Raw genomic sequence first — 15,943 nt, forward strand, 5'->3', positions numbered from 1 at the left:
CTCTAGATGCTACCATAATTCAAACAACCCTGATGTCTCCTGTCCCTAGTCTGATGCCTCACCTGCTTGGCCATGCTCGCTGTCTGTCTGAGTTCTCTGATTCTCCATTAACCTGTGCTTGACTGCTTTGCTGCCAGGAGGCCTAAAGACTTTTGGGATTCACTGCTCGGGGAGGCCTGGCTGTCACGGTGTCACCCGGTGTGATGCTTTGTACGCTGAATTGTCAATTTCCCAGGTGACCAAGGTTTCTAGACTGCATTGGGCCAGATCCTCAGCTGGTGTAAATTTCTGTAGCCTCATTTACTCCAGTATAGCAACGCTGATTTAAACCAGGTGGGGATATGGTCCATTGACTCCCATAGAGCTCTGCCCGTTTAGACCAGCTGGGGATCTGGCTGTACATATTGAATCATAAAGGCAGCACTTGTCACTGCTGGGGATCTGAGTCAAAGCACTTTGGAAAGAGGAATGAATTCAGCCCCACAACCCCACCCTGGGAGGTGGGACAGCATTATTAACCCCTTAACAGACAGGGAAACTGAAGCACGGACAGGGCATGTGACTTGCCCAAGGTTGTGCAGAGCCAAGAAATTCTCTGTCGAATTCCTCAAGATCAGCTCTGTGAGTAAGCAGCCATCCTCCATCAGCCGTCCTCCTCTGCCCCACACTGGGGAGCTGTCTCTGCCCTATGCTGCATGGGGCCATCTCTGCTCCTTCCACTCCCCAGAGCTCCCTCTGCCCCATACTGGGAGGGGCTGTCTCTGCTCCTCCTCCCCCCAAGCTCCCTCCACCCCACTCTGGGAAGAGGTAGTCTCCATAAATATAACCCAGTCCGCCCTGTGCTCCCCCCTTGCGGGAGCTGTCTGTACACCCTTTTGTCTCTGGGGGATTGGACAGCCGGATCCCCCAGTGTATTTCTGAGCTCCATCGTGCCCTGCCCCTCCCCATCCAGGCCAGCCAGGCAGGGCTGGGAAGGGTGCATGAGCCAGCCCTGTCACTGCTGTTCCTCACCTCCGGTTCCCTGTGCCCTCCAGATCCGGCTGATGAAGGGCCAGAAGCCCTTCGAGGACTCCATGGGCTTTGATGGCATCCACATTGTGAGCCACCTGGCAGTGGACGAGGACTCGCTGCACTCCTCAGATGAGGAGCTGCTGACCAACCCCATGGTGGTGGGCGCGCTGCAGGACGTGCTGTACCCACTCTCACCCTGCAACGCCCGCTTCCTGCGGGGCACAGAGAGCTCCGGCAAGGAGAGCGATGGCTCCACGGACAGTGAGCCCGAGGACCCCACCTCCACCGCTGAGGCTGATGGCGAGATGGAGCCGCAGATCATCTTCGGAGAAACCCTCAGCAAGTGAGAGGAGATGCCGATGCCAGGGGGATCCCCCCTCCACCAATCGGGCACTGAGCGGGCAGCCTGGAGAGAAGAGACTCCTCTCCTTGGCGCTCTCAGGAGCAGCAGGTGGGGGAGATCATAGACCCAACATAATGGCTGGACTTAGAGAGCATTGCACGTCTGCTGCCATGCAGGGACAGCTCTCCAGCCGGCCTGTGTTATACAGAACCTCTTGATTGTTGTCTGCACTGCCTTTCTCCTGCTCTGTCGTCACCGGTAGTTACACTCCGACTCCATTGAGTAACCCTTGTTCGCCCAACCCCACCCCCTAATGCCTCCTTCTTGTATTGCCCTTTCCCAAAAGTTTGCACACTTGAGAACTCACTCAGTGTCATCCTGAGTGGGTGTGGAAACGGCAAGGCCGCTGGATATCCAGGCCCAATGACCATCCACCTGGTCCGAGCACCTGTGGGCAACTGCCCAACAAACCATTCCCTCCCCTCCACACTCAGAGGGCAGGAAGGTGGGTCCCTCTTCCTTTTATTTAAATGCATGTCCCCGATGATCCCGAGAGCATCTGCTCGGAGAGGGGAGAGTTGGAGGCCTTCATATCCCTATTCTCAAGGGAGCTCTCCCCAGGATGGGAAGGGCCCAGCGCGGGGGATTCTGGATCGAGGAGCCTGCTTGGTTACGTGAGAGATTATATTTTATTTTTGTTCTCCAGATGTTATTTATTTAAACTGTTATGATGCCAACTGGGCTCCCCTCGGGGAGCTCCACACTAAGCTTTAAGTTCTAGGAAATTACACTGACCATTATTGTGTCATAAGGAAATCTAGGGGAGCAGCATTCTGCCCTGCTGCCTTCCTGTCCTCCATCCGTAATGGAGCTGCGCTCTCAATCTCCTGCTCAGTTAAGTTCTCCAGAAGGTGTTGTAATTGTTCCCTTTCTCTTCTGCTCCATATGGCAAACTGCAGGGTTTCCAGCTAAATTCCTAACCTCCCTGTCTGGAGAGGGCTATGTGGAAACAAATCCCCTAGGAGAACCTTTCTTACTCTACCCAGAGAGCCACCTTAAACCTCGTGTCCCTACCAAGATCTGTCTGGTGCACAGCAAAGGTGCCCAGTAAGCAAGAGCAGTTTCGGGAGGAGCCTAGAGAGAAGTCCCCAGCCAGGAATCATCTGGAGAAGGTTTGTTTCTATGCATGATGGGGCTTCACCTCCCTCAGCCAGCCTGGCCTGTGTTCCTCTGAACTGGCTCTCCCAGCTCTGCAGCTGGCACCATGTGTCCGTACCGTTTCAGTAGCCCCGTGAGATGCCCTCCAGTTTGCCAGAGCAGTAAGGAGATTTGGAGCGATGGATGGACAGCATGCACGGCTCAGCGAGCCCTGGTCAGATGATGGAAATGCCAGCTCCTTGGAGTAGCCCTTAATAGAGAGCTCAGCTCCTAATCAGAGAGAAACCCAAGCTGCTTATCTCCAAATAGGCCACCTTGGGCCAGAATTGCTGAACCATTCGCCACTTCGAAGCCTGCCCTGGTGATCAGGCAGCAGATGAAGCAGCTTCCTTGGGATGGAGCCAGTCTGCAAACATGATCCCTCTTGAAGGAATTTTCCAATAAAGTGCAGCCTGCCGTGCTCCCACCTTGGCTAGCGACATCGGTCTTGGCAACAGTGCCCATCAAGTATCATTTGTGTGGAAGAGCCGGCCAGGCCCACCATCACAGCCCTTCACCCCAAGAGCTTTGCCTGCAGTCAGCAAGCCAGCTGCTCAGCTGGTGCAAATCCCCCGAGCTCAGCTGCAGTAAATGGCGCTACACTGATCTACACCAGCACAGGAGCTAGTCCATTCTGTCTACAGCTCTGACTCCTAATTTCCAGTGTCGGGCTCTGCTTCCCTCACTACGAAACGGTCCAGATTGCGCTTCCATTTGTTTGTGACAGAGTCCGTCTTGCATCACTTCCTGCTTCGGGGCTTTGCATCACTTCCTGGCGGTGGAGAGATGCCATGGAGCTGCAAGCCCCTGAGCCTGTAGTGTCCGTTCATTTCCAACCCCTCTGTGCTGCAGAAACACAGCTCCATTCCAATGCCCTTCGAGGAGCACGGGTGGAAAATGGAAGGCGAGATCTCCAGGACTGGCTGCTCCCAGCAGGGGTGGAAGATCTCGGGTGGCTGGGATGAAGGCTGAGTTTTCCAGGCACCTGGATGGCAAACGAAGGCCGTGGGGCTCAGGACCAGAGTTCACGTGGTGCTGGGACATGGCGGGAGGGCCCTTTCGGGGCCATTGTCATGTCCCTGGGAGAGACTGATGCTGCTAGGCACAAATGGCCGCTTTAAAACCTTGAGCGCATGGGGTGCGTTGTTGCCCATTGGCTGTTCTATTTATGGAGGGTACCAGCCATCGAGAGCAGCCTGTGCACAGACCTGCTTAGGCAGAGAGAAGCAGAATGCTGGAAGGGGTGTGGAGCTGGCTGGATCCATCAGTCCCTGTGGAGATTATCTGGCTTGCTCTCTTACGGACTTGAGTTTTATTTCCTTTCTTTCTTTCCCATCCTGCCCCTGCTTTACACCCTCCTCTTATTTCCCTTCTGCTCTCTGAATTCAATAAACCCAGACATCCAGCAGCTGAGGAAAACCCATTCCCATGGATGGCTTTGCCTGATTTCCTCTCCGGCCGATTGCAAATGTCACTTTCAATGCAGTATATACCTCCAACCCTCCCCTGCCAATAGGTATTTTCATAGCTTTCCCCTTCCCTGCTGGTGTATTAAGTTCACTCGGTCTGTTTCCAAAGAGGGATGCCTTGGACCTCCCAGCTTGGCAGAACCTTCCCCCATATCCTAAACCTTCCCCTTCTGAGATGGAAAACAGCCCCAGTGGACCTGAATGCTTGGATTGAGCCCCTCACTGGCCCACTACGTCACTGGACTAGAGTATTATGTATACTTCTATAAATATGTCTGGGAGAGGCTTTGGTTGGGTATTTATAATCTGTATATTTTAATATATATATTATATATATATACATGCTGCACTGTATTGCCAAATTCTTGTGATACCTCTCCCCCTTCCTCCTCCCTCCCCCACAGAGAGCAGCAGCATCCCACATGAGCTGAGGGTGATTAACATGCAGGCCTTTCTCTGCCATTGCCTTTAGCTCCAGATGCCACTTTCCTATGCTGGGGGCCCTGTTTACAACAGAAGATGGCTTGTGAATCCATTTGCTGGTTACGGAGCTGGTCATATGCGCCACTTCCTTATTTTATTTATTCTGTATAGCACCAGACGAGGACTAGCAGCTTCAGAGAGCGGCCCGAAGGCACAAGCCCTTCTGGAAATAAGGGATTGATTTGGAGCTCCTTCCCCCATTGATTGATTTCAGTGGAGTTGCTTCAGATTAACGCTGGAATAACAGATCAGAATCTGTCCCATAGGGCCAAGTCCTTCCTGTACTCGGCATTTACCTGGGCCTTACCCAGTCAAGGAGCTGAGAGCTTTGCCGAAGGAAAGGCTTTGGCATTTGGCTCCTATTAAAGGACTTCCAAAGTACTGCAGCTGGGAGCAGTACCGGGGCGACAGCTGGAGGATTCAGGGCAGCAGCTTGTGTCTGTCTGTATCTGCAAAAAGAACAGGAGGACTTGTGGCACCTTAGCGACTAACCAATCTATTGGAGCGTCAGCTTTCGTGGGCTGCTTCTACTACTAAGAGCAGTGCGTCTGCACCAGATCCACAGCCAGCGCAAATGGGCGTAACCCCATTGACCCCAGTGCACATACGCTGATTTACACCCGCTAGGGATTTAGCCCGCTGGCTCTAGCACAGTGACACTAATTTACACCAACTGGAGATCTGGCCCTCAGGACTTAGGCAAAACATGTCTTTGAAATCAGCGGGAGTTTTCTAGAGTATATCCTGAGTAAACTGAGTAAATCGTTCACGGTCTCTGGCTTTGGCTCTTTGACTTCGCTGGGAGTTTTGCTGTAGTCAGGATCAGGCCCTTATTTTCACACCCTTTCCAAGAGGACAGTCCCCTTGGGCGGCTTTATCACGTTCTAGCAGAGACTTCGCACGTTGCACCTTGCAGTTGGGTGTGACCCTGCTGTAGGGAGCAGACACTAGCCCTGCTCTGCTCTGCTGGAATCCTGTCCCCACATAGACCCACACAGTGGTTTCAGTGGGATCACACTGGAGTTAGTAATAGCAGAATCTGGGGTACAGGACGAGTGGGCTCCAGATGCCCACTTTGCTCTTGCATGCCCACTTCCACAGCTGCACACTGAGCAGTCAGGTGTTCAGGACCGGCTCCCTGCCCACCGCCACCCCCCATAAGGAATCAGCTCTCAGGGAGACCCAGACCCTCCCTAGGACATCATCCCATCCACAGAGGTGCTGGGCCGTGAGGAAGCAGGGTGGGGTAATATCCTTGGAGACCACCCCAGGAGGTGGCATGAGCTGACTCCCAGTTTAGCACCCCTTCTTCTTGCACAGCTGGTGGGGAAGGGACTCTTTGATAGGGGTGCTGCCTGCAGCCAACAGGAGGTCCCTGGTTCAAGTCAGAATTGCAGCAACCTGCATGAACAGAGGGCCAGATTCTGCCATTGCTGAGTCCCATGCAATGCCACTGAAATGGGTGGGACTGCATGGGTGTAACCACAAGCTGGATTCCAGCCCAGCAGAGTCTGCTGCCTACAGCAGGCCACTGGGTTACTCCTTGACTGCCCTCCCCCCAGGGCTGGACCTAGAGAAGAACTGCAAGGCGTGGTTGGCCACCCACTTTCTGCCCCCACTGCTGTCAGTGGAAGTGCCCAGCCAGAGGGCGTCGGAGCAGAATATTGTCCAGACTCCCTAGTAGCCTTGGACACAGTCTACTCTAGGCAGACCCTTGGTTGCATCAATGGCAGCATGTCGCTCTTCAGCCTGGTCCCTCACCCCACACCCTTCGACACATCCGTACACCATGTCCCCAGTAGCAATGTATCCTGGGGCTCCCGCTCCATAGCGCCGGGCCATACGGCTTGGGAGCATGGGCTTCTTACAAATGACGAAGTTGAGCACTGTGGGGTGACTTGGTAGGAAGGCTCTGGGTGGCTTTCCATCCACCGTAGACAGGGCCAGTTCAGCTGCAGGTTCCTTCCCAGGCACTCCATGCAAGCGGGCCATCGGGGTCTCAGCTGGCTTTTCTGTGTGGATAAGCGGTGCCAAGTTCAAGGCGTCGGAGAAGGCGTTTTTTGAAGGCTCCCATTGCCTGCAAGGGAGTTTGCCTGATGTGTTGCTATCGCCTCCGTGACATGGACAGAGCCTGTAAATCCCACCTGCAGTGCTGGCTACTATGGCACGTGGAAGGGTTTGGATCATGACTAAAGCAAACTGAACTGAGTTTAGAAGGGAAAATCCACCGCCTCCCCAGCTCCCCGCGGCTCTGGCGATGCTCATTCTCGAGCTACTTATGTTGGGGGGTTTGGTTTTGGTTTGTTTTTTTCCTGGATGATTTTTGAGTAGCAACTAAAACAAGGTGCCTAAAGGTGACCTGCTGTGTGCTTTGTAGTAGGCTGCAGCCGCCTAGATCCGAGAAGGCAGCATCCAGGGCGGCAGGGCACACCTGCTTGCTGACACTCACGCATGCCCGCCCCTCCCCGGCAGGAGCGTAAGTACAGCTCAGCACACCATGGGCAAACCTCAGCCAGACATTTCACTCTAGCTGCCTCTAACCTGGCAGCTTTGGTCCCCTTGCTGCTTCTTCAACTGCCTGCCCGCTGCAAGGATCCATCTTCCTCTGACGTAGCTGGGACTGGCCAGTTGTAGACAGGACTGGATAGACCGTTAGGTTGATCCACTCCGGCAAGCCCTTTGTTTAGCACAGCCAGGGTTGCGGGGCAGGCTGCAGGCAGCGCCCATGTGGATGCATAGAGAGGGAGTAGGTGCTGAGTAGCTGTTGGGGGGGGGGCTTCACCTGAACTCTGCCCTTTAGGGAGGGAGAGGCATGGTCTAGTGGGTAGACTCTGAGTCTGGGAGCCCGGTGTCTCCTGTGTTCCCATCCCAGCTCTGACTCCAGATCATGCAATGCAAGTCACTGCCTCCTCCTTTCTGCCTCAGTTTCCCCATCTGGTGCCAGGCTGGTCAACTAGTTATGTTTGTAAAACATGTGGAATGTGCTGGATGAAATATTAGTAGGTAAACTATGGCGGTGTCGAGGGACCCTAACTGAGATCAGGGCTGGAAGGTGCTGCACAGACACAGTAGGAGAGAGCCCCTGTTCTAAAGAGCTTTCAGTCTAGATAGACAGGATGGAGGGTGAGAGGGAAACTGAGACCCAGAGAAGGGAAGGAACTTGCCCAAGGTCATCCTGTAGGGAAGTTCAGAGCAGGCTTTAAGCTACTACTAATTTATTGAGTGCAGGACCCGGAGAGAAGGGGAAGCAAAATTAGAGCCTGAAAGTTCAGCCTGGACTCCCCCAAATTTGGGGGCACTTGGAGCTAGGGCTTGGGTTCAAATCCACCTCTAGGAAACACATTTTGTGACACCCCTGAAGTTGGGGAAGCCTCAACATTTAAGAGCAAAAATGTCAGAGTTTCTACCACTCAGGATCTCCTGCCTGTCCATCTTTAATAGAGGCTGTAAAGCCACTGTGCTGTTGGGGCATTAACAGCTCCCACACGGCCCCCTCCAGGTCTGCCCTACTTCTTAGCGGACAGTCCCACAGAGGGCAGACCCAGAGAGAAAAGGCCCACAGAGTGACCAGGACTAGCCAGGATCTGTGTCTAGGACTCAGCTGTCACATGGATTGACACAGGTTGAGTCTCCCCACCTGGCTGCCAGGGAATAACTAGGACCTCTCCATGCCCATCCCCATGCTGAGTAAGGAGCGGTGCTGATGGGAGCCAGATGGGAGACCCTTGGGGGCCAGGAAGCAGAGAGCACAGAAGATTCAATGGAGGAGATCATAAGGAGTTACATATTCCAAGGACAGAGGGGACCATTGTGATCGTCTAGTCTGACCACCTAGATAACAGGTCAGAGACCTGCCCCCAACAATTCCTAGAGCAGAGCTTTGAGAAGAGCGTCCAGCATTGCTTTAACGATCATCTGTGATGGAGAATCCACCACGACCCTGGTAAATGGTTCCAATAGTTCCTCTGCGAGGCAGGGGAAACCCCCAGGATAGGTGAGGTTAGACCAGGGGCTGTTGGCCGGCACTCAGACACAGAGATCGCTCACCCGCTATGGATCAGGAATCACGGGACTGATCCCGAGGTGGGGTGAACCAGCTGGTGTACATTGGAGTCACACTGGAGCTGCAAAGTGTGGAACTGGTCTCTCCAGAGAAAGTAACCGTGAAATGCGAGTGAGACGGAGGAGGGGACCCGGCAGGGCTTCCCACCCGTGGGTGGAGTCATTACCGACACCCCACCCCACAGGGAATCCAACACACGGGCGCCTCCCTCACTGGCAATCAGCATGCAAAGGCATGTCAGATCGGTGCCACCCCCTTGGCTTGGATGCTGCCTTCCTGCGGGGTGCGCAGAGCTCAGCTGTGGGGAAGCCCGTTTGGCTCCATATCCAAGAAGCGCACTCAGGTTGCAGTGAATTTTGGTTCATTTTGATGGTATTGTAACTGCCGCCCGACGGTCTGACCGCTCCCAAACTCGTGTGTCTGGTGTATCCGTGTAGCGATGACCCCTCCTCCTCCTCTCTGACTGTAACCTTCGTCCTCTTCAGCCCACGCCCATTTTAAAAAAAAACTGACTTGTGCAAAAAGCATCTGTACTTTCAGAAAAAGAGAGAAAAACCATCAAAAACAATAAACTATTTACACTGTCTTACTAACTCTGTGCCTCTGGGCTCTGTAGGGCGCTTCTGTTCCAGGCGTGGCTGGGAAGGCCGGCAGGTCAGCACCTCTTCCGGAGCACATCTGGAAAATGTCAGCGTGTTAAAAATATTCACAGATTGACCAGAAAAGACTATTGTGATCAGGTAGTCTGGCCAGTATAACATAAACCACATAGACCCTCGCCCAGTGACTCCTGCAGCCAGCCCATAGCTTGTGGTTGAGCTAGACCACACGCGTGCTCACACAGAGAAAGATACAGCCACTCTTGAGTCGGTCTTCCAAGTGATGGAGAATCCACTGCACCTCTTGGGAAATTGTCCCAGTAGTTCATTTCCTTCTCCATTAAAATGCACGTCCTATTTCCAGCCTGGATTTATCTAGCTTCAGCTTCCAGCCAGTGGATCTTTTCTGCCTTTGTACTCGGGGTTGGGAGAAGGCTGCTCTTATGACCAGCAGCCAAAGGCATCACGCAGTCCAGTGGCTGGAATTTAAAACCAGACAAATATAGACTAAAAATAAGGTGCAAATGAGGAGAGGGGTGACTGACCACCAGAAATGACCTGGTGCGGGGTGGATTCTCCAGCACTTGAGCAGAAGTGTTTTTCAATGAGCTGCAGTAGCTCAAGCACGAGATATGGGCTGTGTGCTGGGAGCCCTGGGTGCGTTGCTCTCGCCTAGATCATGCTGGAGGGCAGACACTGAGCATAGTGGCCCCTTCTGGTCTTAAACTCTATGCAAGGGGTGAGGGGAGAACTGATATGGGACATAGCGGGCCAGATCTTTAGCTGGTGTAAATCAGTATCACTCCACTGACTTTAATGGGGCAATTCTGATTTACATCAGCTTGGGATCCTGCCCAAAGCCTTTGCCATCTTGGTCAGTGGTTCAGAGCCAGCCCAGCTCAGGTAGTGAAAATTGATGGTGGCTGTTTGGTGGGTCTGAGTCCCGGTTCTTGAAGGGCTGGTGTCCATCTCACACAGACCAGTCCTAGTTGGCAGCTGTGGGACCCCAGAGCCATGACTGAATGCACCATAAAGGAAGGCTAGTGGGGTAAGATCTCCCGCTTAGGGGAGATTCACGACACTCACATTCTGACCTCGTGCGGATCATTGTGCGTGGCTGCCCTCTCCCCCGTGCTGAGCGGGCTCTCGCCAAACTCAGGCTGTTGTCGAGGTGACCCTGGCCAGATATCCCTTTGCCAGGGCTCCTGAATTTGATCATAATTCCCTTCCAGGACTCCCACTCCTTGCCCTGTGGCTGTGAGCCACAATTGCCCTGCTGGCCTTTTGCTCGAGTTCCCTATTAGCAGGGACCCTGCGAGCTTCCCCTCCATAGAGACGGGCGAAGCAGTGGACAGTACATGCTGCTGCAGTTGGGGTCTGAACAGCAGGGCTGGGCAGGTGCCTCAGCAGCAAATAGGAGTTTCCCTCTGGCTGAGCTGGGGGGATCTGAGCTGCTCTCGGCTGGAATATCTAGTGAAGCTGAGTTGCTCCTCCGCTGTCAATGGCTGCACCGGGCAGGCTCCTACCAGGTCAGCAGTGCTGGACGCTGCCGCAGGTGGGATACCAGGCTAGATGGGCCCATCAGTCTGAGCCAGGCTGGCAGCCAATGGCATATGGACTCAACTGCTGCACACACCAGATATTTGTGACTTGCTGCTCATGAGAAGGATTTATCAGAGCAAAGGCATCACCCCTACTGCCCGTTCAGTTCTTGCACTGAGCCAGCCTGCCCGGCCAGAGCGAGATCTGTGCAAACAGCCTCCCAGCTGAGACAGGAAGTGGGCAGGGGAATCAGGGCTCCCGTGAGTCAGAGCAGAACCAGACGGCAAGAGAGTGAAACTGGCACATGGCTGACACGATGGGGAGGATGTTCAGAGGTGCATGTTGCAGGAGCTGCTTGAAGGATTGAGAGCTGGACCCAGCAATGCCCCATGCAGTCAACTATCATCCAGGCAGGTGGGTTCGGAGCAGCTGACTGCTGGTGGAGCACTCTGTTAAGATTTTAAAGCCCTGTCTGCCTGGGTGTAGACCTTAAAGATCCCTCTGCAATAGCAGTGTGTGTCCTGGCCAAAACCGCCCCCCATGGCTGTGATTCAAGCCGGTAACTCCACCACAGAGGTGGCTGTATTCCAACAGTGCTGGATGTGCATTGGCTGGGACAGAGGGGCTGCTCCTGCCTTCTTCCCGGCCCTCTGAATTTCCAGGGCTGGAGGAGTGGAACAGGGACCAATACAGGCCTCTTGCTGTTCTGTTTGCTGGGGCCCATCCAGCACTGCTCCCGTCCCCCCATCCGTAACAGCTATCCCCATCCATCGCAGGGCTGGGCCCATCCAGGGCTGCTCCCGTCCCGCCATCCGTATCAGCTATCCCCATCCATCGCAGGGCAGGGCCCATCCAGGGCTGCTCCCGTCCCCCCATCCGTATCAGCTATCCCCATCCATCGCAGGGCAGGGCCCATCCAGGGCTGCTCCCGTCCCCCCATCCGTATCAGCTATCCCCATCCATCGCAGGGCTGGCCCCATCCAGGGCTGCTCCCGTCCCCCCATCCGTATCAGCTATCCCCATCCATCGCAGGGCTGGCCCCATCCAGGGCTGCTCCCGTCCCCCCATCCGTATCAGCTATCCCCATCCATCGCAGGGCAGGGCCCATCCAGGGCTGCTCCCGTCCCCCCATCCGTATCAGCTATCCCCATCCATCGCAGGGCTGGGCCCATCCAGGGCTGCTCCCGTCCCCCCATCCGTATCAGCTATCCCCATCCATCGCAGGGCAGGGCCCATCCAGGGCTGCTCCCGTCCCCCCATCCGTATCAGCTATCCCCATCCATCGCAGGGCTGGGCCCATCCAGGGCTGCTCCCTCCCCCCATCCGTATCAGCTATCCCCATCCATCGCAGGGCAGGGCCCATCCAGGGCTGCTCCCGTCCCCCCATCCGTATCAGCTATCCCCATCCATCGCAGGGCTGGGGCCCATCCAGGGCTGCTCCCGTCCCCCCATCCGTATCAGCTATCCCCATCCATCGCAGGGCTGGGCCCATCCAGGGCTGCTCCCGTCCCCCCATCCGTATCAGCTATCCCCATCCATCGCAGGGCTGGGGCCCATCCAGGGCTGCTCCCGTCCCCCTATCCGTATCAGCTATCCCCATCCATCGCAGGGCAGGGCCCATCCAGGGCTGCTCCCGTCCCCCCATCCGTATCAGCTATCCCCATCCATCGCAGGGCTGGGCCCATCCAGGGCTGCTCCCGTCCCCCCATCCGTATCAGCTATCCCCATCCATCGCAGGGCTGGGCCCATCCAGGGCTGCTCCCGTCCCCCCATCCGTATCAGCTATCCCCATCCATCGCAGGGCTGGGCCCATCCAGGGCTGCTCCCGTCCCCCCATCCGTATCAGCTATCCCCATCCATCGCAGGGCTGGGCCCATCCAGGGCTGCTCCCGTCCCCCCATCCGTATCAGCTATCCCCATCCATCGCAGGGCAGGGCCCATCCAGGGCTGCTCCCACCGCTCCGCCAGACCATATCTGCTGTTCCCATCCATTGTGGGGCTGTCAAATAGGACCCACAAAAACCAGCACACTGGGGGACGAGCTGTCAAAACTAGCCAATGGGGCGATGCTGACAAAAGGGGTGTGTCTGAAGCCCCGCCCCTCTCGTGGCATTCAGCACAAATCAGGGCTGCCGGTAGATGCCTCCACCCTCTAGCAATGCACAGCGGGAAGCCCTCTGCTGGGGGTGGGGGGGGGGCGCCCAAGATGGTTGTGGTGAGAATCAGAGCCGTGCCTGTTTCTTTGCATGGCAGGAGGGGGTGACACTTCCCCACTTACACCTTTAGCACAGTGGCTTGAGCGCTCAGCTGGGATGTGGGCGACCCCTGTCCAAATCCTCACTCCCCCGCAGGTAGGAGGGCGATTGGACCCGGGTCCCCCCCATCCCTGCGGAGTGCCCGACCACTGGCCTGAAACACTGGGGGGTGGTACCACTGTCTTCTCTGGCTGACGTCCGAATGGGAGTGGGAGGCCGACTACCGGCTCAGGCCCTGCACTTGAGGCAGGCGCTCCTCTGCTTAGCTTCCCGGGTTCACAAATGTCTGGGGCTTAGGTGCCGGTCAAGTAGAGGGAGACAGGAGTGTGCATGCCCAGAGGCTGAAACTTGGTGCCAAAGGACACTTTATGCTGAAAACACGGGTGCCAAGTTTAGGCACCTACAGGGTTTGACAGCCGCCAGGAGGGGTTTTGTGGATCACGAGGGTGAATAAGGAAGCCAGGGAATGGTCCCGCTATTGTGGGGAACTTTCCTGGCTTATACACGACCCCAGTGGAATGGGCTAGTGAAAGTATCTGAGTCCTCGCTTCCGCTCCCTTTACCCAGAGGCTGCCTGACCTCCAGGGCTGCCTTTCCATTCTCCTGTGGCAGAGTCCTTGTAACCCCAACAAGGCTGGGCCCAGGATTCCTGGGGGGCTTGACCCCCAGCCTTGTCATGGTCACTTAGGGCAGGGGCTAGGGTGTCCCACTCCGGGGTGCTCTCTCTGCTCTGGACGCTTCCCTGACCCACTGATCATCACATACAGTTCAAAGCAAATACAATGTATTAAACAGCAATCAATTTTAAAAAGCTAAGGCAATCACGTGACCCCTCTCTGTGGCAGGGGACATGACAACCAGCGTCTCTGGGATGTCAGGGCAGTTCACAGTCTGTCCCTCATGTCCCAGGCCTGGCTGTGCTGCAGGGATGCTGCGGGTCAGACACTTGCTCTGGCGGTAGCCACACGCCCTCAGGCTTTAGGTGGCAGGACCCTTCTTCCTCGCATCAGTTCCCCCATTGGGGTTATGATCCCCCTCCAAGTCTGGCCTGCAAAGCCCCCTGGCTGGGGGCCATCTCCCTGCACTGGGCCCACTGCCGAGGGTCCCGCCTCGCTTCCCCCAGCTGCTCCAGCCCCAGCTCCACCCTTCCTCAGCACAGCTGCTGCTGGGGGAAGCTTCTCTGGCCCCTCTAGCTCTGGTTGCTGCAGCTCTGCTCCCAGCACAGGTCTGTTCCCTGGGCTGCTTCTCTGGTTCTCTGGCTGGCACGGCTCTGCTCCCCAGCTCAGCTTGGGCCCCTGCTCTCTCCTTAGCTCAGCCCCACTCTGTCTGACCCAGGCAATTCCAGCTCACAAGGAGGGTGGGAACCCCCTGGCCTCCTGACTCCTTGATTAACCTGCCCGCCCCGTCAATCAGGCTGACCTGGAATATTGGCCTCTCCCCACTGCCCTTGGGGACTGATTTCTCATGGACTCTTCCCATGTCTTTTGGTACTGGGAGCTAGCCAACCCCCCCCCCCCAACACACACACACACACTGAGCTTTAGTAAAGGCCCAACAGTCCCCTTACACTTAGACACCTAAGTATCTCTGTGGATCTGGGCCTCAGTTTCTCAGCTGTAAAAGGGGAATTTGACATCTCTCCCATCTATTTAAATTGTAAACTCCTGTGAGCAGGAGCTGTCTGTCTCGCTAGGCATCTGCGCAGCACCTGGCACAACAGGGCCTCCAGTCTCCATCGCTGTCTGCACAGCACCCGGCATGACAGTGGGGAAGAGATCTCCATCACAATGATGTAGCTGGACTCGAGATCGGCTCCCTCCAGACGTTTTTGTAGGCTCTACACAAAAGCAATGCCTCATGCTTCCCCCTGCTGGCCCTGCAGTGAGCTGCCTGGTTTCAGAGCGCAGATTTCTGCCCAGGTTGGTAGGTAAAATAGAGAGGCCGTGCGTGCGTTATGGGCTGGCGGAAAGAGCCTGATCAACAGATGGATGGGGTCTCTAAACTGCAGCGTGGGGACAATCTGGGCCCATCGCTTTGCTTTGGGGCAAGAGAGAGTGCGTCCAATCTAAGGACCTTCAGCTGATGGCCCCAGTTAACTGCAACAGCCCCAGCTCCCTGCTGAATGCACAGCTGGATCAGGGACTGCTGCCACTAGACACCCCCGCCCCCTTGCCTCCAGCCAGTGGTTTCTGCCTTGCAGCTGGCAGTTAGGCGCCTGTTCGGATCAGAAGGAAGCCAGCTGTGGTTTGCAGTGGGGAGCGTTAGCCCCCGTCCGGCAGCCTGATTGGCTGCGCGTCACACGAGTGCTCTGCCCTGCCCCGGCTCTCAGGCTGAGATGGCAAAGGTGGTGGAATAGCCACCCGCAGAGGCTCCCCCACAGCGCGGAGGCTGCAGGTGAGTGAACCCTTGGGGGTGCGAGGTCCATGCGAGTGCCTTGCCACGGCTTCCTTACTGCTGATGGATTGTGTCTGTCCAGACCGGGTACAGTTGGGGCTTCCACATGGCAGGAAATAGTATGGAGATTAGACACAATCAGGGCCCTTTTGGGCAGGACACCTCGCAGAGTTGGATGCCAGGAACAGAACCCAGGCATCCTGACTCCCAGCCCCCCAACCTATAACCACTAGACCCCCCCACTGCCCTCCCGGAGCTTAGAATAGAACCGTTGAGTCCTGACTCCCAGGCCCACCCTGCTCTACCCCCTAGACCCCACTCCCCTCCCAGAGCAGGAAATGGAACCCAGGAGTCCTGAGCCCCAGCTCCACCATGCCTTAACCCACTACAGACCACTCCCGTCCGACAGCTGTAAACACAAGCCCGTTCTTTCTATCCCAGCATCCTGAACCGCTGTCGCTCCGTGACCCCGACCCAACCCGCACTGTACTGGCTCCAGCTCTATCCCTGGGGGGGCCATGTCTGGAGCTGGGGCTCTGCAGGGCACTGTCCCGTAACCTGCTGGTGCCACTGACTTGATCATCTCC

The 15,943-nt window shown here is 56.0% G+C and overlaps 1 protein-coding gene across 15 annotated transcripts in view; it reads left to right on the plus strand.

The window, feature by feature from the left end:
• The window catches only part of EVI5L (ecotropic viral integration site 5 like), an 82,628-nt gene extending 73,469 nt beyond the window's left edge, over positions 1-9,159 (plus strand). For 12 of the 15 annotated variants that reach the window (XM_073319065.2, XM_073319069.2, XM_073319074.2 and 9 more), the window contains one exon: positions 1,035-4,367. In XM_073319065.2, the coding sequence (XP_073175166.1) occupies positions 1,035-1,358 (324 nt within the window). In that variant the 3' untranslated portion in view covers positions 1,359-4,367. Of the gene's footprint in view, positions 1-1,034; positions 4,368-4,492 lie in introns of those variants that run through there. The other 3 variants (XR_012155756.2, XR_012155755.2, XM_073319073.2) reach the window with 3 other exon arrangements.
• The last annotated feature ends 6,784 nt before the right edge of the window (positions 9,160-15,943 follow it).

The sequence above is a fragment of the Lepidochelys kempii genome, chromosome 20 (assembly GCF_965140285.1).
Source record: "Lepidochelys kempii isolate rLepKem1 chromosome 20, rLepKem1.hap1, whole genome shotgun sequence".
Taxonomy (NCBI): domain Eukaryota; kingdom Metazoa; phylum Chordata; order Testudines; family Cheloniidae; genus Lepidochelys; species Lepidochelys kempii.